The sequence below is a fragment of the Thalassophryne amazonica genome, chromosome 5, assembly GCF_902500255.1.
Source record: "Thalassophryne amazonica chromosome 5, fThaAma1.1, whole genome shotgun sequence".
NCBI lineage: Eukaryota > Metazoa > Chordata > Actinopteri > Batrachoidiformes > Batrachoididae > Thalassophryne > Thalassophryne amazonica.
This window is the reverse complement of record NC_047107.1, coordinates 37,359,361-37,386,573: the sequence shown is the minus strand read 5'-3', so window position 1 is coordinate 37,386,573 and position 27,213 is coordinate 37,359,361. Positions and strand designations below refer to the sequence as shown.

Sequence of the window (27,213 nt, the reverse complement as noted above, 5' to 3'; positions counted from 1 at the left end):
AGTGAAAACACTTATTTCCATTGCCATCCATTGAAAAATCAAATGACAAAATAGAAGTAATCAAATATAATAATATAATAATAATTAATAACAATAACTGTGTGTATAACAAAAACCTAAACAATTTATAAATACATTAAGACAGTAAATTAACATAAAAAAAAAATATGGAATTATAGGAAATAAAGGGGTTGAGTTCTCCTTCTAAAAACTGTTGAGGTCTGAGGTCTAATGTTCTAAAAACATTCTGGAGTCACACACCATTTCTTCTCATTATTGCGCAATTTATTACCTTCCTTGAAAAATGTCAGCTACCTATTTTATAAACACTACCCAATCTAGAGCCCATGGATCCCCACGGGCAACAAGCTAATTTAATGTATGTTTCTCTTAATCAGGTGTGGCATTAGCATGGCAGAATAAATTGTAAAATCAACAAAGAAATGCATGAGTTGTTGATTAGTTGAATATATTTTGGGAAATGTTCAGATTTCCTATCTTGTTCTTGTGGTTTGCTCCATTAACGATCAAAAATTAAATTACACTAACATGAAATATCCAAACTTAATGAGATTTTGTGATGGCAACACAAAGTAAATTACCTATTAGTTTGTGATGCCATCATGAAAATGCTGCACTTGTCATGATGGGAGCACAAATTAATTTTGTGACTGGAGCTGTAGTCATGAAGAAATTCACCTTTTGCAAGATGTGCGTTCACATTTCGTGAGATTTTTTCAGGATTCACAATTTGCTGCAGATTGCCGTTTTGGGGGTTAACACACCCTCTCAAAACAAGGTTGGGATTCAACCATCATATTGATGTTTGTTGACTGAAAGAGCCACTGAGTCCTTAAATTGAACACTGGATGCTGATTGGTTAAGATCTTCTATGGGACCATTGGATGAGAAAATGATTTTGGCTATCAACATCAAAAAAGTAAGATTTCAAAATGAAGTATCATATGATTAAAAAACTCAGTTTTTGCAGAACTGTGTCACCATTTGCACAATGCCCTCTGTTGGTGACAATCAAAAATATGCATGTCACCAGTCTGTTGTGTCTGACTCCTATGGAGCAGATCTCCCAGACTGGGAGTCAGTCAGAAAGTACACAGGAGATCTGTTTTTGACTTTTGTGAGATATGTCACATGTGACAACCAACAATATTTAATCAATAAAAGGTAGACACCTTTTCGAGATCTTGTACAATATGACCCCTTTAACATAAACTTTTTTGACAGAGCATGGTGTTCCATTACCTGACCTGCATGAATTAATATTTTATACTTTTAAATTAATCGTCTGCCTCCAAAAAATAATCTTAATTTGTGCACTTGAATTACTTCTGTGAGAGCCCATCGAACCCTCTTGCGGCAGGTGTCGGCCAAATTCCAGCTGACACACAGGAACATCTAACACCGCTTGTTTGGCACTTAGAAAATGTGTGGCAGTTCACACTGTTAGCACGACAAAAGTCAGCAGACGATCACTGTCGAGCTGAATGTGAAATTTGTCTACGTGCCCCACGAGTGTGGCTTTGCAAACAGACACAGTGACACGTTGGGGTGTGCGCTGAACTGACAGGGGGTGTGTCTGCCAATAGGAGCAGCTGTGGAGATCTGTGGTTCTGGACGTCCCAGCTGGGGAACACGTACTGTGTTCTAGATGGACATGAAGTAACACTGTCCACTGTGACGTGCGTGTGTCTGCTTGCTGTCCTCCCGTGGTTATACTGTACATAAAAACATATATTGCCATTGCAATGGGTTGCAGCGAGTTCTCGCACTGCGCACACACTGACAGGCTACCCCAGGTGAAACACACCATCAGATCATAACACGCAGCAGGCAATCTGAATGTCATGTCACCCACGTGAACTCTGTTCCACATGACACGGTGTCTGTCCTACAGCACGCAGTCCACAAGACACGATGTGGACATGATAAGAGCACACTGCTTCTCATTCATGTCATTTCATGACTGTACGTCTGTGACCGTGGGACATCTACAGAGGAACAGGCGGATCACACCTGTACTGCCCGCTTGAAAAGAGGGATTCAATAAAATGCGGTGTTTTTATATGGTGTATGGTTTTATTTTTTCTTAAATACGTCCATGTCCTTCTTGATATCAGGCATTTTCCCACACCTTTTAAAGGACAGTGATGGTAGCGCAGTGGTAAAGTTTCTGGCTGGCAGTCAGAGCTTTTGGAAAGTGCAGGTTTGAATCCCATGGGTGGCATGTATTTTTTTTTCACAGAAGCTGCGCAATGTGGTTACACATGCTCGCAGCCAATGGTCAAGCGTGCACAATACCCCTACAATGGATTTGTGCACGCCTGCCTGTTGGCTCGATGTTTTTGTGGTTCGCTTTTATGAACTGTTCCGACGTGATTTGCCCTGATTTGTACTTGTGTAAAGGGGCCCTTCATAACTATCATCCATTTGATGTGGAATTTGTTTCAAAATGATAGTATAGTATAAAAGGTAGTGTGGTGTAAAATATGGAAATTAATCACATAGAACAGCACTTGATATCAACTTATCAAGATAAAAATATTGTTGAAAATCCATGAAAGTTCTGAAAGTATTTCTAGGCACTCACCTTATCCATTTCTTCACCTGAGGTTTTGCGGAGGTTCTCCAAGGTGAATTCTCCAAGAATCTCCCCATCATCAGCACAGCACATGTCCACAACCAAGAAGCCGTTTTCCTCAAAGGCGTTGATCTGATGCAGCGTGATCATGGCCGCCGATCGGTACTTCAGTTCACTCTCCTAAAAATTCACCCACATCAAACAATCAGTGAATATGAAATATTCAAAATAACACCATCTTCTCAATAAACAAGATCAAATGTAAATGACAAGGGAATGCATCTGAGTGATTATTTCACTTCCAAATGCCCGTCTCAGTAAAAAGGTATTTACATAGAATCGGGAACTGGATGTACCAGTAAATATTAATGATATCCATTTCAGACTGGCTCATATTTTTCATTAACTTTTGTAGAAATAAGTTCATTAGTTTTTGAATCCTGCCAAAGTAAAGCAACAGCAACGAATAATTACAAAAGTAAAGCGTCAGTGGCAACAAGCTAAGTCACAAGGTGAGAAAGAAGTTTAATGTCCGTGCACATTCACAGTGTGAACGTTTAATGGGTACGCTGTGTAATGAGGTGAGGAAATTGAAAAGAAGAAGACAGAGAGTGACAGAGTGCAAATTCATCAAAAGAAACAGGAAAGACTTCTTCACGCATGACAAGATCTTGCTCTCATATCTCTTGCTCTGATTATTTAGCAGCTTTTTTCTTTTTTTTGCATGGATTAACTCTATCAACCAAATCATTTTTAACCCACCTTCCCTGTTCGCCTGTTGACCAGATGAAAGACGGTGTCGTACCGCGGATCCCAGTACAGGATTTTATTGAAACTCTTTCCTTGAATTTTGTACCACAAAAGCTTCATCAGGTTCAGCTTGAGAGGCTGCTCAATGAACACGATGTAGTTCTCTGACATGGCTGTAGCAGACACACACACACACACACACACACATACACACAGAAATAGATTTAAAAACAAAATAATACCTTATACATGTGGTAAATGATGCTCAAAATGCTTGACAGTGAATCTTCACATTCACCCATGCTGCTGTATAAGGCGTTCATCTGCATTCCAAATACATCTTGAGGATTAAGGACCTCGCTCAAGAGGGCCTTAATGATTTTCTGATTGTGGAACTGAACTTGTGACACTCAGGTGAGAATCCAAATTCCCAACTGTTAAGGCCACTACATCCTCCGCACAAGACTTTGTATTTCCAACATGGTATGATATAGAATGCAGGGTGATCATTTGGTGAGTTCTGGAATTGTCCAAGTGAATTAAATTTGGCAAAAATCAATCATTGGGGTGAAGGTCAAAGTGACTGGAGGTCAACAGTCAAAATTTCATTCATACTTTTCACTCTTATTTGCACCAACCTTAGCATACATTTGTAGGTGGGTTCTGGAATTGCCCAGGCACGGTCATGGCTGCTGGGTCAATGTCACGGAATGTGATCTTTAGTACCATATCTCATGGCATGTCGTGATTGGGGAGCACAAAATATACATTAATCTGTTGGTTTATGATTTTGTCACGAAAAGTGCCACATTTTTGTAATGGGAGCATGAATTCATTCTAATTCATTCTGTGATGGCTGTGTGAAATTAAAAGTGAAGCGGGGGGGGTTGGGGTGGTTATGGTTAGGGTTGGGGGAAGGAGTAGGGTTAGGTTATGGTTAAGGTTAGGGTTGGGGGTAGAAGTAGGGTTAGCAATAGTGAGTTAAAAAAACCCGGTCACGAAAATTTTAATCATTTCGTGAAGGGAGCACGAAAAAAAAACGTGAGACTGGGCTGGATTTGTAACCTGATTTTGACCTAAGTATTTCTTAGGTTATGGTTAAGGTTAGGGTTGGGGGTAGAAGTAGGGTTAGTAATAGTGAGTTAAAAAAACCCGGTCACGAAAATTTTAATCATTTCGTGAAGGGAGCACGAAAAAAAACGTGAGACTGGGCTGGATTTGTAACCTGATTTTGACCTAAATTTGCACATTTGTGGCATTTGTAGTTGCCCTGCGAAGGTCAGCCAAAGGCCAATCATTTAGGTGGAGGTCAAGGTCAGTGCTGTCAAAATCAAGATGATTGGGGTCGACAACCAAATTTCTAGCAGTTGATGTATTATATTGTTTAAGGAAATTCAAACAAGTTGACCCTTTCTGATGCTATGCTAACCTATCTGCCATAGCCATTAGCATCTTCATGCTAAGGGCACCATTACCTTGTTTAACACAGTTAAAAAGAGCATAGTAGAAAACAACAAAAAGCAAAAAAACAAAACAGTCGTGTTTGGCTAAAACCTCTGTGATATTCATGCTTTTGATTTTTGACTATGTTTTCTTAATAATTTTGATCTTTACAACTCAACAATGGATCTTCCAGTTTGAAGACAAAGAATGACTTTTACAGTTATTGTAAATATAATGAAATATGTCCTCTGCATTGAACCCATCCCAGTTACAGTTTGGCACAATCCAACCACTAGGAGCAGTGGGCAGCCACAGTCTGACACCCAGGGGCCATCTCCAGATGTAGAAATGCTGTCTTGGACACCTAAAAAAACATGCTTTTGATAGTGGGAGAACACCAGAGTGGCCAGACCCATTCAGAGACAGTGAAAACATGCAAATTTGAAACACAGAAAGGACCAAGTGGGATGCAGTCCCAGAACCTTCTTGCTGTGAGGCTACTGTGCTGCTCTCCATTAAGTCACTGTACTGCTCTGGGCCAGTATGCTTGGTACATCTCAAAGTCCTCTCAAAGAGCTCCTAACTTAGTCTAAAATATCCTGCCAAGGACTCCCAGCCTCAGAGAGACCCAAGAGGTGTCTGAGACGAACTCTGGGCAAGGTGTTGACAGAAACTTCTATCTTAGTGAAGAGGCAGGGTCAACCCATTTGCTCAGTATGACATGGTCCTGGAAGAGCTGTGATTGGTTGTCACGAAAGGGAAGGGGAAATAAAAAAATAAATGCACTATAGGCTCTTACATATGAATGAACAGTAAAATCAACCGATCATATAACTGCATTAAGAAATGCATAATCTGGATCGCTGGGCCAGTCGCTAAACCTGTAAATTCTTGTGCTGCAATGCATTATGGGATTTCTTGGTTTGGGGGTTTTAAATGTTGTTATTGTGGTTCATACTAGTGTTGTTAGTGTTACTGATTCATTGTGTTTTTGTAGTTCAATTGGTTTAGTGACTTAAAGGTGATAGAGAGAGGTTGAATGGGGCATTAATCCTTGTTCTGTGATGTGATATGTAGCCCCAAAAAAATTGGTTGGGTCTGTAATGGCTCAGAACCTTCCTAAAAGGCTCTCTGAAACAGTTATGTTACTATGCTGGGTTTAGAATGCTTCATTTGCATTTAATGACGTCGTTTTGGAGCTTATTTGGCAACCTCATTATGAAATGCACGTAGGTGTTGGCGCTGATCGGTTGCCATTGTTTGATTGGGTGCCCTTGCTCTCACTGAAAAGAAAGCACTCCCACTTTATCGGCTAACTTTCCTAAAGGTGGTAAGGTTGACTGCTACGCCCAGTCGCCCAAAATGACAGCTATTCGCCCTCGTCTAACTCGGGCGAATAGCTGTCATTTTGGGCGACGGGATGGACGGAGGGACTCAGAAAAATGCATACCGTACGACAAAAGCATGTTATTTGCATTATTATCACTTTTTACTGACATACACAACACGTAACGCGTACATAAAAAGTTGGCTCACTTAACTTCTGCTGCTTGGTGCGCGCGCTGCTGTTGAAATTCAGCAGCGCATCCTCATCAAGCTGGCTGCTTTAGCTGCTGCTCATTGCGTCGACAAGTCCATGAGAAAATGATCCGGAATATCCATATTGGAACCAAAACACACTTCTCGCCTTTTCATCTTCCTGTGCAGACAGTTTTTTTTTTTGTTTTTTTTTTCCCCGTCTGCGGGGCAGTTCTTGGGCTGCGCGTGGTATGACGTCATTTGTTTACGCACAGCAGGCGGGTATAGCCAGATACCGTTGACGTAAATGTATGATACCGGCCTAGCGACGCCCCGGTAAAGTGATAATATGTGCCATTCTAACATGCAATTCTTACAACAGGAATATAGCGCAACACAAATTTAAAACAAAAGAAAATGTGATACTTACAGGCTACTGATTGCTGGGGTTGATTTTGTCGCAAAGTCGGAACTGACCCTCTACTGACTATTAAATGCCAACTGAAGCCAGCTCGAAATTGAGCAAGGTTGGTGAAACAGTCCTCCGTGAAATGCGCAGAGCAAAGAAATAGCCGGTGGTTGTATGTCCTGGGGATGCGGTTAAAAATGAATAAAAGCCAGTGATCGCGTACATTGCTTTCCGTGGGAAGAATATGGAAAGATCATGACAGCCTGGGAAGGCACACCTGTAGCTCGCCATTGCTCCTCTTCCAGTGGTAGGAATGGGTGGGCACAACCTTATGAATAATTCATTTCGAAGGGGCGTGTGTGAAAGGGGGTGGGTGTGTGTGGGGGGGGCTATTGGTGAAAATGTGACGCAATGTTTCCCTCAAACACGAATTGGCCTATTTTCTGGCGGCAATTCAAAAAAGGAGAATTACTTGAAACAGAGGTTCTGAAACTTGCTGGCACTTGGTGTGTTTTCCCCACAGCGGGGAGACTCTGAACTATCACCAAAAACATGAAAAATATGATTTTGATTCTCTATCCCCCTTAAGTGTCACCATAAGTGAAAAGTGTATCATGTTTGATGCCGCCCCTGTTGTTTTATCTGAAAAATAAGAGCACCTCCTAGTGGCAGAGTGACAAAAAAACACGCAGGTCACAAAATGAATTGTTACACAGCTTGAAGATGTTTGAACATATCTCATTCACATGCCAATTATCTACATATTAAAAGTGTGTGTGAATTTATTAATAAGTTCATTGTAAGTACATGACCTGCATACCTTAAATTAATGGGTTTTTATTGATTAGATATTATTGATATATTGATTGTTTGTTTTTATGTTACATGCTTTGGTAAAGATGCTCCCTTGTTTGCTCACTGCACATCACCCGCTCAGCTTTAAACACTGGGATGATTATCATAGTCAATGTTTAAATATACCAATGCAATTAGCTCCAGATCCACATGATCCAGTTCTGGTTGATTCATAATAAGCGCTGTGCTCTCGTGGTCATTGTCAATAAAAATTCTAATTTTCAGAAATCTGTCTTATTATTCTGAGGCAGAATGGCCAGTAAACATTACTCAGTGGTGATGCAATTTTGGAGAAACTGGCAAGACATTTTCTGTCTGTCAGCGGAAAGGGACTTGTTCTGTTTGTGTCATCTGACTAGTGATGGAGGTTTGCATGGAATCCTTTATGATATGTTACTTTTTTATGATGTTAGATACAGTATGTTTTAATAGAAAGCAGTGCCGCTATACCCCCTTTGGCAAATCTTTTCTCAGGACTGTCCTTTCAGTACAGATTTGGAGTTACAGATATCCTGTGAACAAACAAACATGTGAAACAGGGAATATAAAATACTCCCCACCCTATGTAACAAGTGATAGAAATTATGTAGCCCCATGATATACAGTGCATCCAGAGAGTATTCACAGCGCTTCACTTTGTCCACATTTTATGTTACAGCCTTATTCCAAAATGGATGAATTTCATTTTTTTCCTCAAAATTGTACACACAATACCCCATAATGGCAATGTGAAAAAAAATGTTTATATATATATATATATATATATATATATATATATATATAAAAGTATCCGACCTTTTTATTTTTTTCAAAAACCTGATGGATTTGAATCACGTGTACTTGCATGAGCCAACCTTGAACCTTCGTGCGCATGCTTGAATTTTTTCACGCCTGTCAATTGCGTAATTTGCTTGTAAGCAGCCTTTGTGTGAGTCCTTGAATTCTCACAGGACATGCTGGACTCCAAAAAATGATGCCCACCTCTTCCACCATTCGGAAGATTCAGACGGCTTTCGGTGGCTTTTCAGTCATGTGACTATCCGAGAAATTGTGGAAGAGGTGGGCATGTCACAACATGTCCTGTGAGACTTCAACACGGTGGTGCTTTTGCTGTGGCATCAGCTTTGTGCCAATGGATTTTGCTGCAACTCTTTTTATGGCAAAATCTTCTGTCACAGTGGAATGTGTCGAAAAAGTGCTGATGTCCACCTCTTCCACAGTTTCTCGGATAGTCACACAAAGATCCCACATCATCACAGCATTCACTTTGGAAATGATCAGGTCATTTCAGCGTGTTGATGGCCGCCCGGAACGTGGCTCGCTCTCCACCATTGTGCGTCTATCTTTAAACCGGTTGTACCGCTCCTTAATCTGTGTGATGCCCATAGGATCGTCACCGAAAGCCGTCTGAATAATCCGAATGGTTTCCACCTGGCTGTCGTCCAGTTTCTGGCAAAATTTGATGCAGTCGCGTTGCTCCAGTCGTTCCGCCATTTCCTTGCAAAGAAAAAATGACAAGAGACTACACCCATCCTCACACAAAGGCTGCTTACAAGCAAATGATGCAACCGACAGGCGTGAAAAAAATCATGCATGCGCACGAAGGTTCAAGGTTGGCTCATGCAAGCACACGTGATTCAAATCCATCAGGTTTTTGAAAAAAATAAAAAGGTCGGATACTTTTCTAACAGACCTCGTATATACACTCAACAAAAATATAAACGCAACACTTTTGGTTTTGCTCCCATTTTGTATGAGATGAACTCAAAGATCTAAAACTTTTTCCACATACACAATATCACCATTTCCCTCAAATATTGTCCACAAACCAGTCTAAATCTGTGATAGTGAGCACTTCTCCTTTGCTGAGATAATCCATCCCACCTCACAGGTGTGCCATATCAAGATGCTGATTAGACACCATGATTAGTGCACAGGTGTGCCTTAGACTGCCCACAATAAAAGGCCACTCTGAAAGGTGCAGTTTTATCACACAGCACAATGCCACAGATGTCGCAAGATTTGAGGGAGCGTGCAGTTGGCATGCTGACAGCAGGAATGTCAACCAGAGCTGTTGCTCGTGTATTGAATGTTCATTTCTCTACGATAAGCCGTCTCCAAAGTCGTTTCAGAGAATTTGGCAGTACATCCAACCAGCCTCACAACCGCAGACCACGTGTAACCACACCAGCCCAGGACCTCCACATCCAGCATGTTCACCTCCAAGATCGTCTGAGACCAGCCACTCGGACAGCTGCTGAAACAGTCGGTTTGCATAACCAAAGAATTTCTGCACAAACTGTCAGAAACCATCTCAGGGAAGCTCATCTGCATGCTCGTCGTCCTCATCGGTGTCTCGACCTGACTCCAGTTTGTCGTCGTAACCGACTTGAGTGTGCAAATGCTCACATTCGCTGGCGTTTGGCACGTTGGAGAGGTGTTCTCTTCACGGATGATGCGAAGGAGATGTGTTGCACTGCATGAGGCAAATGGTGGTCACACCAGATACTGACTGGTACCCCCCCCCCAATGAAACAAAACTGCACCTTTCAGATTGGCCTTTTATTGTGGACAGTCTAAGGCACACCTGTGCACTAATCATGGTGTCTAATCAGCATCTTGGTATGGCACACCTGTGAGGTGGGATGGATTATCTCAGCAAAGGAGAAGTGCTCACTATCACAGATTTCGACTTGTTTGTGGACAATATTTGAGGGAAATGGTGATATTGTGTATGTGGAAAAAGTTTTAGATCTTTGAGTTCATCTCATACAAAATGGGAGCAAAACCAAAAGTGTTGCATTTATATTTTTGTTGAGTATATATAATATATATATATATATATGCTAATTTATTAAAAATGTAAAAACCAAGAAATCATATTTACATAAGTATTTACAGCCTTTGCCATGAAGCTCAAAACTGAGGTCAGGTGCATCCCGTTACCACTGATCATCCTTGAGATGTTTCTACAGTTTAGTTGGAGTCTACCTGGAGTAAATTTAGTTGATTAAACATGATTTGGAAAGACACACACCTGTCTGCATATAAGGTCCCACAGTTGACAGTGCGTGTCAGAGCACAAACCAAGCATGAAGTCAAAGGAATTGTCTGTAGATCTCTGAGACAGGATTGTCTGGAAGCACAAATCTGTGGAAGAGTACAGAAACATTTCTGCTGCTTTGAAGGTCCCAATGAGCACAATGGCCTCAATCATCCGTAAATGGAAGAAGTTCAGATCCACTAGGACTCTTCCTAGAGCTGGCCACCCGTCTAAACTGAGCGATCGAGGAAGAAGGGCCTCAGTCAGGGAGGTGACCAAGGATCCGATGGTCACGCAGTCAGAGCTCCAGCATCCCTCTGTGGAGAGAAGAGAACCTTCCATCCAAGAACAACCATCTCTGCAGCAATCCACCAATCAGGCCTGTATGGTAGAGTTACCAGACGGAAGCCACTTCTCAATAAAAGGCACATGGCAGCCCAGCTGGAGTTTGCCAAAAGGCACCTGAAGGACTCAGACCATGAGAAACAAAATTCTCTGGTCTGATGAGACAAAGATTGATTCTTTAGCGTGAATGTCAGTGAAGCATGGTGGTGGCAGCATCATGCTGTGGGGATGTTTTTCAGTAGCAGGAACTGGGAGACTAGTCAGGATTGAGGGAAAGATGAATGCAGCAATGTACAGAGACATCCTGGATGACAACCTGCTCCAGAGTGCTCTTGACCTCAGACTGGGGCAACGGTTCATCTTTCAGCAGGACAATGACCCTAAGCACACAGCCAAGATATCAAAGGAGTAGCTTCAGGACAACTCTGTGAATGTCCTTGAGTGGCCCAGCCAATGGAACATCTCTGGAGAGATCTGAAAATGGCTGTGTCCCGACACTCCCCCTCCAACCTGATGGAGCATGAGAGGTGCTGTAAAACAGAATGGGCAAAACTGCCCAAAGATAGGTGTGCCAAGCTTGTGGCATCATATGCAAGCAGAATTGAGTCTGTAATTCCTGTCAATGGTGCATCAACAAAGTTTTGAGCAAAGGCTGTGAATACCTATGTACGTGTAAATCCATTTTTTTTTTTTTTTTTTTAATACATTTACAAAAACTTTAAAAAAAAACATTTCATGTTGTCATTTTGGGATGTGGTGTGTAGAATCTTGATGGAAAAAAATGAATTGATTCCATTTTGAAATAAGGCTGTAACGCAACAAAATGTGGAAAAAGTGAAGCACTGTGAATACTTTCAGGATATCCTGTATACATACAGTGTTCCATCACTTGTGAGATTTCTTGGTGCCAGGCAGTCTTGCAGAGCAATCGTGGACTGCTGCAGCGGCAAAGCCTGTGATAAGATCAGTGTGATTCTGCTGTGGCAACAAAATCTACAAATAAAAACAAACAACAAAATATCACGGTAATTACATATTTGTGTCTACCCCAGATCTTAGCAACAGCTCTCTCTGAGTGAAGGCGTGGAAACACCAACACCGAAAAGCTAATCATGCATCAATTTTGACAGTTTTTTTTTAGGACGCACAGATTCAAAGACTATGAGGCTTCTTTTGTGTGTGGAGGCAGAGCAGATAGTGAGAGCTGAACACAAAACACAAAGACGTTGTGATTGACAAAAAAGAAGCAGGATGAGCCCAGAATCCAAATTAGAAGTTAATAAGAGCACGGAAATTGTGATGTTTCTTTTTACCAAAGCGAAAGCTGTGATCTCTGACAAACTTCATTAAAAGCTCTTCCTGCAGACAACTTACACGTTGCATATCTCACCAAAGCTGTGGTAATAGGAAGGATTCCTGGGTTCAGCTGCACGGATGGAGCAGATGACTTCAGTTCCACTCAGATCAGCTGCATCTTCTGCTGCCCCCGTTGCCTCAGGAGGTGGCACACGGATGATGTTATACAAGAAACCTGCAGATCAAAATAATAAGAATTCTGACCATTGGTGCAATGGTATACGAGGGCTGTCAATAAAGTAACGGTCCTTTTTATTTTTTTCAAAAACTATATGGATTTCATTCATATGTTTTTACGTCAGACATGCTTGAACCCTCATGCGCATGCGTGAGTTTTTCCACGCCTGTCGGTGACATCATTCGCCTGTGAGCACTCCTTGTGGGAGGAGTCGTCCAGCCCCTCGTCGGAATTCCTTTGTCTGAGAAGTTGCTGAGAGACTGGCGCTTTGTTTGATCAAAATTTTTTCTAAACCTGTGAGACACATCGAAGTGGACACGGTTCGAAAAATTAAGCTGGTTTTCAGTGAAAATTTTAACGGCTGATGACAGATTTTGAGGTGATACTGTCGCTTTAAGGACTTTTCACGGTGCGAGACGTCGCTCAGCGCTCTCAGCCGCCGTCGTCAGCCTGTTTCAAGCTGAAAACCTCCACATTTCAGGCTCTATTGATCCAGGACGTCGTGAGAGAACAGAGAAGTTTCAGAAGAAGTCGGTTTCAGCATTTTATCCGGATATTCCACTGTTAAAGGAGATTTTTTTAATGAAAGACGTGCGGACGGGTCCGCGCGTCGGGACGCAGCCGACGCGGTGCGGCGGCACAGGAAAAACACCTCCGTGTTGATAACCATTTGTAAAATCCAGGTGGTGTTGGGAAAGTGTAGTGACACGGACCCACAACAGGGGGCGCAAATGAACGGTCAATAGATGAGCCAAAAAGTAACAATTTAATGTTGTGAATGTGCACAACGAACATACAGACAATCGCAGAATATCATAACAGTCAATACACAGAGGTGACGTGTGGGCAGGCTCGAGGATAGAAGACGTCTGTCCTGAGAAGAGCCGGAACCACACGATTTCCGCCGCCCCAGAACCTGGTGAATACTGGAGCCGCCAAGTCCCGTATTCCCAGGTGATCACCGTCCCCGACTGTCGGATCTGGTACTGCTGGCGAAGAACAAAGACAGTCAAGTGTGGGTGTGTGTACACCCAGTAACAACAACGGTGGGAATGCCACCTCCACCTCTCATTCAATATGTTGCAGCGGTCTCAGCTGAAAAGGAGCACCGTCTTGCACAGCCTCCTCACAAACGACCGGTTCTCCTGCAAATTCTCACAATAACAGAGTTACAAATCTCACAAAAAGGCTGAGAGTATTACCTCCTATGAAGTATGATATCTTGGCAACGAGGTGGAGATGACGTCTGGTCTTTATGGAGTGAGATGATGTTGAGTAGATGGGTGACAGCTGTCAAGAGGTAATGAGCGACAGCTGTCACCCCCGGCTGTGTCCATGGCGGCAGCGCCCTCTCGTGCCTGAAGCCCGCACTTCAGGCAGGGCGCCCTCTGGTGGTGGGCCAGCAGTACCTCCTCTTCTGGCGGCCCACACAACAGGTGGCTTTTGATGGCTTTCAGTGGAGTGAGTATATGAGAAATTGTTTAACAGCAGGACATGTTCCAACTTGTCCTTAAGGCTTCCAATGGAGGTGTTTTTCCTGTGACGCCGCACCGCGTCGGCTGCGTCCCGACGCGCGGACCCATCCGCACGTCTTTCATTAAAAAAATCTCCTTTAACAGTGGAATATCCGGATAAAATGCTGAAACCGACTTCTTCTGAAACTTCTCTGTTCTCTCACGACGTCCTGGATCAATAGAGCCTGAAATGTGGAGGTTTTCAGCTTGAAACAGGCTGATGACGCTGCCTGAGAGCGCTGAGCGATGTCTCGCACCGTGGGAAGTCCTTAAAGCGACAGAATCACCTCAAAATCTCTCATCAGCCGTTAAAATTTTCACTGAAAACCAGCTTAATTTTTCGAACCGTGTCCACTTCGATGTGTCTCACAGGTTTAGAAAAAATTTTGATCAAACAAAGCGCCAGTCTCTCAGCAACTTCTCAGACAAAGGAATTCCGACGAGGGGCTGGACGACTCCTCCCACAAGGAGTGCTCACAGGCGAATGACGTCACCGACAGGCGTGGGAAAACTCACGCATGCGCACGAGGGTTCAAGCATGTCTGACGTAAAAACATATGAATGAAATCCATATAGTTTTTGAAAAAAATAAAAAGGACCGTTACTTTATTGACAGCCCTCGTATGTTCACATGCACAGAGGAAAGGTGTGAGTGGAGCAAAGATACCGCTTCTGTTGTAGGAGTTGCCCATGTTGTATGTGGCGCCTTCGCGGTCATAGTGTGGATGAGCCGTAGCTGAGTTGACGGCAATGTACTGACTCCAGTCCACCTTAAATGGACAGAGACATGAGATCAGTGACTATGTTTACATGCAGCCAATAACCCTTTCATAACCCTTTCATAACCAGAATATTTGCAATAACCCGGTTGCGCACGGCCATGTAAACACCTGCAAAAACCCGAATATGCTCATATTCTGGTTTTTAAAAACCCGAATAAGACCCCTGGGTTACTCCTTTTCTAACCCGAATATCAGGTCATATAAATGCGCATTGGGATATCCCCATAGAAAGGAACATTATTTTGTGTTCTGCACATGTCCCATCCGCAAGGAATCTTGGTCTTTTGAGTACGGCAACTACTTGTATGCGGCGCATGCAACCCACCAGACACCACAGAAGCAGAGGTAAACAGCGCATTGTGTTCTGCGTCCTTATCAGGTGGGCCGGTCGCGGCACCAGTCGGCACTGCTCTCACTGCCTCCAATGCGCTTATTGAGTCTGCGGGCTCGGTAACCGCCGCAGCGGGCCACTCACACCACCCCCCTCTGCTGTGCGGAGCTGCGCCAACTCTGGCAACAGGTCCAGAGACTACAGAGAGGATAGATTTCTTGTGGAAAAATCTACAACGCTGCAGGGTCTCAGTATAACGCAGCCGCAGAGCTCCGTGGCCATGACTTGGATTCTTTGCAGGTCCCGCATCCGTACCCCCGGAGGCAGTGAGCGAAGGGAGAGCACGCGCATTGTGTTCTGCATGTGTCTGTTTAGAATCTTCTTGCCCAGAAGAAAAAAGAGAGTGTTTACACAGGAGAGAAAAGTGAGAAAAATGTTAATGCCTTTTTGAGAAAAGTGTATAAAGTGTGTAGTGAGGGGTTTTACAGCCTTAAAACATCTATAATAATTGTAAAAACTAACGCTGACTACTTTGCGGATTTCGCCTATTGCGGGTTATTTTTAGAACATAACTCCCGCGATAAACGAGGGACCACTGTACTTCATTAGTATCGTGAAAGACAAATGTCTTTTATTGACGGTAGAAAGTACCGAGAAAGCGACATTTACAAGAAGGTGGCCGAAAAGTTCTGCGAAGCAGGATTTGCATAAATGCCAGACCAAATCAAGCACCGGTGGAAGACGTGCATCGCTGTTTAGATGGGGATATTCCAAATGATTAATATAAAAATATAGCCAGCAACACTCAAGTGTCCTTAATAAAAGTTTTAATGACTCACGGCAAGACGGCAGGATCAGGAGCACAGACGCGTTTCTACTAGGTCTTCATCAGTGTGTGAACACTGATGCGTCTGTGCTCCTGATCCTGTCCCGTATCTGATCTGTGTTGTGCAGCAGGGGAAAAAAGGCTGTAATGTTATTTGTGGTCCAGGGTGATAGAGAGAAAACATATATAATGAGGTTCAGCTTTTCTGTACAGAGTATTGGAAATACCACTGTGTCTGCACAAGTTACAGTGTTGATTGCACAATTTGATTAATTAGTTCCCACATCTGATTAGCTGCTCCATGGACTTTGAGGGTGCACAAAATGTGTTAAACTTGTGTTATTATTGATTTTATGTGGTTTGTCACAAATGTGGATATGCATTTATTGATCACAGAATACATTGTGTTTGTTCAGAGAAATATATACATGCAAATATAGGAATGTGCTGCCCAAATTATTAGATTTTTTTAACAGATTAATTCATCAAACTATGGGAATAAATTATATATGCACAGAATATCATACCAACTGCATCTGCACTTCAACTTGTTACGGATAAAGTGGCAACATTTTGGATATTGGAAGGATGGGCAAGCACTCCCCTTCTTCTTTCTTTCCTGTGTCATCATCTCCTCTCCTCCTCATCCTTTTCATGACATTCACACAGACTTCATCATCATGTCACTCTCACCTTCTCCTTTGTCTCCAGACTTAGTGGGTCTATTCTTCTCATGTAGTTGGTTTCTGTGCTGACATAATAGTCTCCCTTGTACTTGACAAAGTTCACATTGGCGTTATCTGTCACCTCTGTCCACACATACACAAGCAAAAACAAAGAACAAAAAATAAAAAAAAAACATACTCGTCATTCTCTCAGATCTCATTTTAAAGCGTTTAAAATCTATTTCTCCAAACTTTTTCAGAAGCCTTACACTTATTTTAATTGACTTCTCATCCACAGACAGACTTATTGATTTGTACTTATACTTACTATTTGTACTTAAAACATTAACTTCAAATGTGGCTTCAAAGCAGAATTCTTTGTTTCCAGTGTGGAAGGTTTCTGGTTCAAGCCCCACACCTGCCTGTTCTCCATGTAACGTGTTGAGTATTGTCAGGAAGGGCATCGGGTGTAAAAAAGAATTGCGCCAAATTACGCAGATCCACCTCAGATGTGCTGCGGTGACCCCAAGCGTAGCAAGGGAGAAGCTGAAGGGACTTACTATAGGCTGTATTTGACTGTGGAGGTGTTTCTAATGCTGAAGTTAGCAAGCTGTGCTTTGCACATTGTTTAGCATAAATTAACTTAGTCAACTAGCTCCAACAATATTTCTCTTTACATTTTAGCCTGTTCATCAAACATTGATGAATTTGTTGTCAAAGACAAACATTTATAAGGTATATGTCGCAAAGTAGGGCGTGGTTCTTCATCATTTGCATTCTGTGAAACCAACATTCCTTGAGAATGTGTGAAGTTTTGACTTACTGGGTGTGATGTTTAGGGCCCCTTCACACATAGTACAAATAATTACAAATCAGGGTGAATCATGGTGGAACAGCTCCTATATATGAGCAAACCATGAAAACATTGAGCCAATGGACAGGTGTGAACGATGCCGCTGTGATGGTTTCGTGTAAGCGGAAACACAGTGCAAGCAACTGCGCGATGTGGTTACACATCGCGCAGTTGCTGTGAAAATTTAAAAAAGAAAAAATACATGCCACCCACGGGATTTGAACCTGCAATTTCCCAAAGCTCTGAGTGCTAGGCAGAAACGTTACCACTGAGCTACCATCGCTATCCTATAAAAGGTGCAAGAAAATGCCTGATATCAAGAAGGACATGGACATATTTAAGAAAAATAAAATCACACATCATATAAAAACACTGCATTTTATTGAATCTCTCTTATGAAGCGGACAATACAAGTGTGATCCCTCTGTTCCTCTGTAGATGACCCATGGTCACAGACATACATTCATGAAATGACATGAATGAGAAACAGGGCACTCTTATCATGTCCAGACAGCGTGTCCAGCTGGCCCCATGCATGTCCAGCTGGCCCCACGCATGTCCAGCTGGCCTGCACATGTCCTGCCAGGCACGTGTGTCTGCGTGCTGCAGGACAGACACCGCGTCATGTGGAATAGAGCTCACGTGGGTGACATGACATTGAGATCGACCGCTGCGTGTTATGATCTGATGGTCCATCTCACCTGGGGTAGCCTGTCAATGTGTGTCCTGTGTGCGCGCTCACTGCCCATTGCAACAGCCATATATGTTTTTATGTATGTCCACGGGAGGACAGCAAGCAGACACACATGCGTCACGGTGGATAGTTGTTAGTTCATGTCCATCCAAACACGGCACGTGTTCCCCAGCTGGGATGTCCAGAACCCAGATCTCCACAGCTGCTCCTGTCGGTGGCCACACCCCCTGTTAGTTTAGCGCACACACCAACAGGTCACTGTGTCTGTTTGCAAAGCCACACTTGTGGGGGTACTTCGACAAATTTCACATCCAGCTCAAAAGTGATCGTCTGCTGACTGTTGTCGTGCTAATAGTGCAAATGGCCACACATTTTCTAAGTGCCAAGCGAGCGGTGTTAGATGTTCATGCGTGTCAGTTGGAATTTGGGCAACACTTGCTGCGAGAGGGTTCAATAGGCTCTCACAGCACACACTCTGTCTTTCAGCCGCTAGTGTGCGCAAATAGTTGTAGCAACAGGTATACGAGGCGTTGGAGGCAGCTTCGATTTTACACGTATTGCATACGATTCCTGCTTGATGTGCACTTCATGCACAATTAAACCAAATTCGTACTATGTGTGAAGGGGCCCTTAGAAATGTTTGATTCTCAGAATGCAAAAGATGGAGAACCATGCCCTACTTTTTCTTGGTCAGGCTCAAAATTTCTCAATTGCTCTTCATACAAAGCACAATATTTACATATTTTAACCTTTATTTAACCAGGTTAGTCCCACTGAGATAGAGATCTCTTTACAAGGAAGACCTGGACAATTTTTGAAGTTTTCAGTCCACCTAACTCGCATGTCTTTAGATGTGGGAGGAAGCTGGAGCACCCGGAGAGAACCCACGCAAACACGGGGAGAACACGCAAACTCCAGACAGAAAGGCCACAGGTGGGAATCAATCCCATGACCTTCTTTCTGTGAGGCAACAGTGCTAACCACTAACCCACTGTGCTGTCGTTCTCGGGTTGGAAAGAGGGACAAAACTCATTTAATTGTGTGCCAATTATTATTATTATAAGTTATTGCAAAAAGAAAATACTTTAGTTTGCAATAAAAAAAAATAGAAGAGTTATTATCCAGTTGCCACTACTTCAAGTAAAATGTTTTTGTTGTGGAACATTCAAAATATAGTTTCTGATTTTGTTTTTGTTCCGAGTAACATGTCTGTTATTTTACTGTTAATAGCCTTGGTCAAATACAATATCAGCTTTGGTTTAGGCTCGAACACACACAATGAAACAAGGACAGGAAGTCTGCAGCTAAAACAGTATCAATATTCTTCTGCCTGAATGTTTGTTGATTTGTTACTTAGTATTCAGCAATCTGTCCGTGCTACATTGTTACCTCCATACACACAATGAATGGTTTAATAATACAGTGGCCCTCCACAGTACACAAGCTGAGTATGCTGTCTTTAAAGAAAAGACATACTTGCTGCCTGAAAGCGAGAAAAGAAGCGAGCAAAGATGTTTTTGCATGGATCAGGTGCAGCCATTGTCCCGAACTCTGACACCACGATGCGGTTCTTCTCTGAATTTTGGACATATGAGTCCGTGCGCAGGAAGCGGCTGCTGTAGGTGACATTGCCTTGACTTATGTGGAACCTGTGCATCAGTGCCATGCCGTCGAACCAGTGGATATATCTGAGAGGAAACACAACAAAACAACTCATCATGGTGTTGGTGTACAACATGCAGTACTTAATGTTAGTCATGAGTTCTTCAAATACCGATCTTTTCCAAATTCAAATTTCCCAGGACCATTCCTCAGGAAGCTCCCACTGATCCAGGAGGGAATCGTTCCCTGGATGGTGGTGGGGATGGGATCAGGAGTTTCCTGTGCAGAACGGACCAGAGGTGCAATGCTCTCCAGGCCAGCAGCCTGCGGACATCGCAGCCTGCTTGGTACTGCGAGATGAGAGTACAGTCATTAAATGGATCATAGTTTGTTAAAGTCTACAACAAAATGCACAGTAATAAACTGAGTGCTAATCATTAGATATAATGATCACAATAGCATAAAAAACCCTGGCCAGCAAACAGTCCTCAGTTAGATTTTTATTGATTTTGATTTATAATTACAAACCCAGTGTGTTCAAAATGATCTGAATTTCTGGCCATGACTTTGTGAATAAATTTTACTTCAGTGGTAAACAGCAAGAGTGTACTGCTCATCAACGTTCAACTTGTATGGACTTAGTGGAAAGCCGTAGCACCACCACAGAGGAATGCTACAGTAAGTAGCTGCATTTTTGAGTTGTTTTAGAATTTTACTTCACATTTTCTGAAGTAAATATGCTTCCTGACATGTCTAGTATTATTTTATCCAATGGTACAGTGAAAAAAATAAGTATTTGATCCACTGTTGATTTTGCAAGTTTTCCCACCTACAAAGAACAGAGAGGTCTGTAATTTTTATCGTAGGTACACTTCAACTGTGAGAGACAGAATCTAAAAAAAAAAATACTGGAAAATATAACGCCTCACAGTTTCGCGGATTTTTTAAGTCCAATTTTGCATGCTTTTTTTTTTTTTTTTACAGCGCATTGTGCTCTGCGTCCTCATCAAGCAGACCGGTGTTCTGTCGAGATGACGGGACACCTGTTGCGGCACCGCAAAGGGAGAGCACGCGCATTGTGTTCTGCATGTCTGTTTATAAGAATCTTCTCGCCCAGAAGAAAAAAGATCGCCAACAACTACCCATAACTGTGTTCTTCACTCAAAAAAACACACCTGCAGCGAGGTTTGACTCAGTGGAAAAAGGCGCGACAGTGGCACGGTGCCAGGACGAAGAGGCGCGATCAGAGGAACTGTGAAATACTGGTCAGTCACTATTAATAATTTCTTATGTGTCCAACCTCGTAGGTTGATCGTTAAAATTTAATTCGTTAGTTCTAAAAGCCATCATAATTATTTATAGGAAAACATTCTATTTTTATTTCTCAAACAAATGTTTGGGCCTGAAAACAGGTTGGTCTTATTTTTCTACTAAGGTTTGAACTTTGAGAGTGTTTACACACGAGAGAAAAGTGAGAAAATGTTAATTCCTGTTTGAGAAAAGTGTATAAAGTGTGTAGTGAGGGGTTTTACAGCCTTAAAACGTCTATAATAATTGTAAAAAATAACGCTGCAGCGGACACCCAGCGGACCCCTACTTCACGGATTTTGCCTATTGCGGACTATTTTTAGAACGTAACTCCCGCGATAAATGAGGGACCACTGTATATCTACATGAAAGGTTTATGTGGGGTTAATCTACTGTCTCGTGTCGTTTCTCAGATCAGTTGTTGGTTTGGTTTTGTGGTATGCAGGAGATCACTTGACCGAGGGTCTATACGTTCAAATAATAATTAAAAAATGCTGTCATCACTCTTTACTCTTAGTCAGTCTTTCCAACCACCTCGGTGACTTCTGCCTGGGTAATGGATGAGTCCGCCTCTAGGTCCCCAGTCTCTGCCTCCTCTTCGGAAGACATGACGATGGGATTAAGGAGATCCTCGAAGTACTCCTTCCACCGCCCAACAACATCCCCAGTCAGAGTCAACAGCTCCCCACCCGCACCGTAAACAGTGCTGGTGGAGAGCTGCTTCCGCCTCCTGAGGCGTCGGACGGTTTGCCAGAATCTCTTCGAGGCCGACCGATAGTCCTCCTCCATAGCCTCCCCGAAGTCCTCCCAAACCTGAGTTTTTGCCTCTGCGACTGCATGGGCTGCGGCCCGCTTGGCCTGCCGGTACCTGTCAGCTGCCTCTGGGGTCCACAACAACAAAGATAAGTAGGACTCCTTCTTCAGCTTGACGGCATCCCTTACTTCCGGTGTCCACCACCGGGTTCGGGGATTGCCGCCGCGACAGGCACCAGAGACCTTGTGACCACAGCTACGAGCGGCCGCATCAGCAATGGAGGTGGAGAACATGGTCCACTCGGACTCCATGTCTCCAACCTCCCCCGGGATCTGGGAGAAGCTGTCCTGGAGGTGGGAGTTGAAGACCTCCCTGACAGAGGGTTCCGCCAGTCGTTCCCAGCAGACCCTCACAATACGTTTGGGCCTGCCAGGTCTGACCGGCTTCCTCCCCTCCCAGCGGATCCAACTCACCACCAGGTGGTGATCAGTCGACAGCTCTGCCCCTCTCTTTACTCGAGTGTCCAAGACACGTGGCCGAAGGTCAGATGATACTACTACAAAGTCGATCATCGACCTCCGGCTCAGGGTGTCCTGGTGCCACGTGCACTTATGGACACCCTTGTGCTCGAACATGGTGCTCATGATGGACAAACTGTGACTAGCGCAGAAGTCCAACAACTGAACACCACTCGGGTTCAGATCGGGGAGGCCGTGCTTCCCGATCACCCACCTCCAGGTCTCACTGTCGCCGCCCACGTGGGCATTGAAATCCCCCAGGAGAACAATGGAGTCCCCAGTCGGAGCGCTATCTAGTACCCCTCCCAGGGACTCCAGGAAGGTCGGGTACTCTGCACTGCTGCTCAGCCCGTAGGCCGAGACAATGGTGAGAGACCTGTCCCCGACCCGAAGGCGTAGAAATTTAGGCGTGGAATGTCACCTCGCTGGGGGGCAAGGAGCCTGAGCTTGTGCGGGAGGTTGAGAGATACCGACTAGAGATAGTCGGGCTCACCTCCACGCACAGCATGGGCTCTGGTACCCAACTCCTGGAGAGGGGCTGGATGCTTCATATATATATATATATATATATATATATATATATATATATATATATATATATATATATATGAGGACTGCTTTCTTCCACCTGCAAAATATAGCGAAGATTCATCCTATCCTATGGCTGATGGTACCATATCATGAACAAAACTGAACAAGAAGAAAATTGGATGAATAATTGTGGATTTTTTTAATAGTTGCACTGAGAAGAATAAAACACCATTTCACTAGCTGCAGGACAGTTGGTTTTCCCTTGCAATGACAATATTTATTACACATAGCTCTATGAGCTTCAGTCTAATCTTAGTAATAAAGCTCGTAGCAACAATGCCTAAAGCTCCAAAACTATGCACAAGTAAACCTAATAATTGCCTTAAAATTCTTTGTCCAACACAAAACTCAACAGGTGGCTACACACAAGCCAATTATTATTATTATTAGTATTATTATTATTATTATTGATTTATTTATTTATTTATTTATTTGCCTATATGCTGGAATAAGGGATAGAACTCATTTCATTACTTTCCATTTCAATCATACTCACAGGTGAAATGTTTGTCCTCAGACTTTGAACGGGCAATTTATAGCTGCACATGAAGGCAATTGTTTTTACAAAATCACAAAGAATAAAGCTGCGTGCACCTGGTTAAAGATCAACAGAAAAGAGCGTTCAGGAGCGGAACATGCAAGTAGTAATATGGTGGCCGGTTTGCTAAAAAAAACAACTGGCCAATAAGCTATCCAGTGTTATATACAGATCAGTGGGCTGAATCCACAATCCAGGGCTCCAACTGCTTCCAGCTCCCGACTGATATTGTGTGTGTCTGAGGACACTGCAGTCCAACACTTTTGTTAGTAGGGGTGAGAAGCCATTTTATTTTGACACTGTTTTTTCCTGTTTCCTGTTTAGGAAACAGGAGACCTTGTGGTTGGTCATCCTTGGGGGCTGGAAGGAGGGGGAGTCACTCTTATGTTAATGCCACCGGTTACCCCTCGGCCTGGCCGTGAAAAAAAGAATCAAATATCCTAAATCCGCAGTACGGATCAGATGCAGATCAAACTTAGTCTATTTATTGAGAGTGCCACTTTGCACCTCATTGTCACAAATGAGAGTGATTGACATATAATGCAAAATGTACATCAAATGGGCTTTTGAGATTAAAACATAATGGAAAATATACATTAAATGGGGTTTTCATTGTTAAATTCAAATGTACACAAAATCCACAACCCGGATCACATCTGGAACAAATTTGTCAGGCGATCGTGAGTGACAGTCTGCACTGCTCCTTCAAATATGAGTGTGATTGGGGCATGTTTGATTAAAATATAATATAAAATATACATTAAATGGGGTTTTCAATGTTAAATTCAAATGTCCATAATCCGTATTAGTGCCAGTCTCCACTGCTCTTTCAAATATGAGTGTGATTGTAGCAGGAGGTGGTAAAATCACAAGTCAGAATTTCAATACATCCACTTGGGAAATGATTCACAATATTAATACCAGTATTTTGGCATCAAAATTAATCCTATATCTTGAAAATAACCCCCCACCCATTTAATGTAACAAAGTATGGTCTATTTTCAATTATCTGGCTATGTGTAAAGTTTGTCCATGATCTTCAAAAAATTTTATAAACACAATTCTTTCACAAAGGTTTTATTTCAGTAACACTGTGTGAATAACAGAACTTAGGAGGAGGCCATGCTCTTCAAAAACTTTAAAAATATAAACCATTGTCAAAGGTTTTATTTCAGTCACATTGTGTGAATAACAGAACTCAGGAGGAGGCCATGCTCTTCAAAAACTTTAAAAACATAAACCATTGTCAAAAGTTTTATTTCAGTCACACTGTGTGAATAACAAAACTTAGGAGGAGGCCATGCTCTTCAAAAACTTTAAAAACATAAACCATTGTCAAAGGTTTTATCAAATTCTTTAGCCTGAGATCTTGTTTTTGGCTTGACCATGACACTTGATTTATTACAACTTGCCATGCTGTGACTTGAAATTACATGTGTAATTGCATGATCACTGTAATAATATCAGTACTTATGTAGCTTTTGTGACTTCTCTAAAACAAGTGCTACCAAGTCAGGAGTATTATATATCATAAACTTGAATGTTGTGTTCAATGCAGGGTTCATCAAAACTAATCATGAAGTCAAAACAATTACATTCTAATATTTCAAAAGATGTTAAAATTACAGTATATATTGCAGTTTTCTTTTTTGCATGGGGTGGGGTTTTTGTCATGGTCAACACCCACTTCCTATATGAAATATCTCCCAAAACACAATGCACAATCTCTGAAGTGGATGTAAGCATATTTGAAAAAATATATATATTTTCTACCATTACCACCTCCTGGTAGTGACTGGGGCATGTTTGATTAAGATATAATGTAGAATATACATTAAATGGGGTTTTCAATGTTAAATTCATATGTCCATAATCTGTATTAAACTTTGTCAGGTGATAGTGATTGCCAGTCTGCACCACTCTTTCAAATATGAGTGCGATCGGGGCATGTTTGATTAAGATATAATGTAGAATATACATTAAATGTTCAATGTTAAATTAAAATTTCCACAAAATCCACAATCCGGATCAGATCTAGTGTCGCAGACTGAACAGTCTGACCCTAAAAATTGGTCTGCCCTGCCTCCACTGCGCATGCGTCATTTCAGAACTCAGCAGCTTGTCTGAGACAATCTCTTCACCCAAAGCAATCAAATGGATTAATCGAATTATTAACCATCAGATGACAAAGTAAAACATCTTAAATCATTCTAACGTTAGTTTTAAGCAGAAACGAGGCGATACTCTGTGATACTTTGACATGACTAACGTGCAGTGAATGGATGAGCTAGCTGCTCGTGTAGCTGCGGCACTCTGATCGCTTCTTCTCGCTTTTATTAACGGAAATAATGGTGAATTTATGTCGAAATGATTGTTGTACCAAAGCTTCAGATATCTATTGCTGAGACAGATGATGACTGGAGTGCAGTTTGAAGCAGAAACAACGTGATAAACTGTAATCAGCGACTAATGACGCATGCGCAAGGCAGGGCGGACCGCTTGGTCTGTGACAAAACTGACACTGGAACAAACTTTGTCAGGCGATAGTGAGTGCCAGTCTGCATCTCACTTTCAAATATGAGTGTGATTGTGGCATGTTTGATTAAGATATAATGCAAAATATTAGAGCCCGACCGATATGGATTTTTTGAGGCCGATGCCGATAACGATATTTGGATGAAAAAAATGCCGATAATCGGTAAATCGGATGATTTGCCAATAACTGATAAATCAGCCGATATATATATTTTTTTTAATGAATAAAATTTTCTTTTTGGGCCGTTAACCAAAAAGGTATGAGCTAAAAGCTGAAGCTTTGCCCTCATATTGATTAACTTTATAACAGAGAAGAATTTTCAAGTTCAAAAAATGCAAAAATGCAATTGGAGCAGTTAGGGGGCTATTCAAACGGGCTACTGAAAACAATCTTTGCCATATCACGTGAGGTAAATCTGCCCTACAATTGACTGGATTTTGGAAAACCATGTGACGGAGAACCAATTCCAATTGGACACTCACATTGCGCACGTCATCACACATGTTCTATGAGGAGTACCAAGATGGCCAATGGTGGATCAGACGTCTGCGGAGTTAACTTTCCATAAAAAAAAAAAAAAAAAAAAAAGGAAGTTTCTATCTCATATCATTAAAACGTTATTTACAATTTAAGAAAGCTTGGTCCCAGCCATCGTATACGACGGCTTCGGCCCCAGAGGGTTAATGGCGAATGGCAGTAATTCCCAGAACCCTTCTGGACGACCAGTGAATCTGAATGTTTCAACCTCTTAGCAGTAAACAAAAGTTTTTCATGCTAGAAATAAGGTCTACACAACGTGGGCTTAATAAAAAGTGTGACCAACGCAATGAAGCACATTTGACACATTACTACATAAACTGAGTTAATCAAACTGAGTTGAACTGAAACAGGAGAAATGTGGGGTGAATTTAATCGCAAAGTTATTACAAACAACATCCTTATAAACTTACTTGTATGCTTTTGTCAGCGATCAGTGCAGTGTGACAGCGAACTACAGGGGCCGGTGATGAACACATTTAAGCAGGGGTGTAAACAGCTCTCAGGTGAATGGAGTCAGAGCTCCATCTACTGGACAAACGGTGCAAGGATATTTTACATTGCCAACACAAACATTATTTCAGTAACTGTTCTGTTTATGAGAAATTACCGGCGTTCTATCTGCAAAATTTCGGCCGATAGCAAGTACTTTGAAAAGGGCTTATATC

The 27,213-nt window shown here is 42.3% G+C and overlaps 1 protein-coding gene across 1 annotated transcript in view; it reads right to left on the bottom strand.

Annotated features, from left to right (window-relative positions):
* bco2l (beta-carotene 15, 15-dioxygenase 2, like) overlaps window positions 1–27,213 on the bottom strand; it is a 74,229-nt gene that overhangs the window by 25,889 nt on the left and 21,127 nt on the right. The window contains exons 2-8 of the mRNA XM_034170017.1: window positions 19,936–20,113; window positions 19,638–19,849; window positions 16,643–16,758; window positions 14,678–14,780; window positions 12,353–12,493; window positions 3,362–3,522; window positions 2,609–2,779 (exon numbers count right to left, since the gene is read on the bottom strand). Of these exons, the coding sequence (XP_034025908.1) occupies window positions 2,609–2,779; window positions 3,362–3,522; window positions 12,353–12,493; window positions 14,678–14,780; window positions 16,643–16,758; window positions 19,638–19,849; window positions 19,936–20,113 (1,082 nt within the window). The remainder of the gene's footprint in view (window positions 1–2,608; window positions 2,780–3,361; window positions 3,523–12,352; window positions 12,494–14,677; window positions 14,781–16,642; window positions 16,759–19,637; window positions 19,850–19,935; window positions 20,114–27,213) is intronic.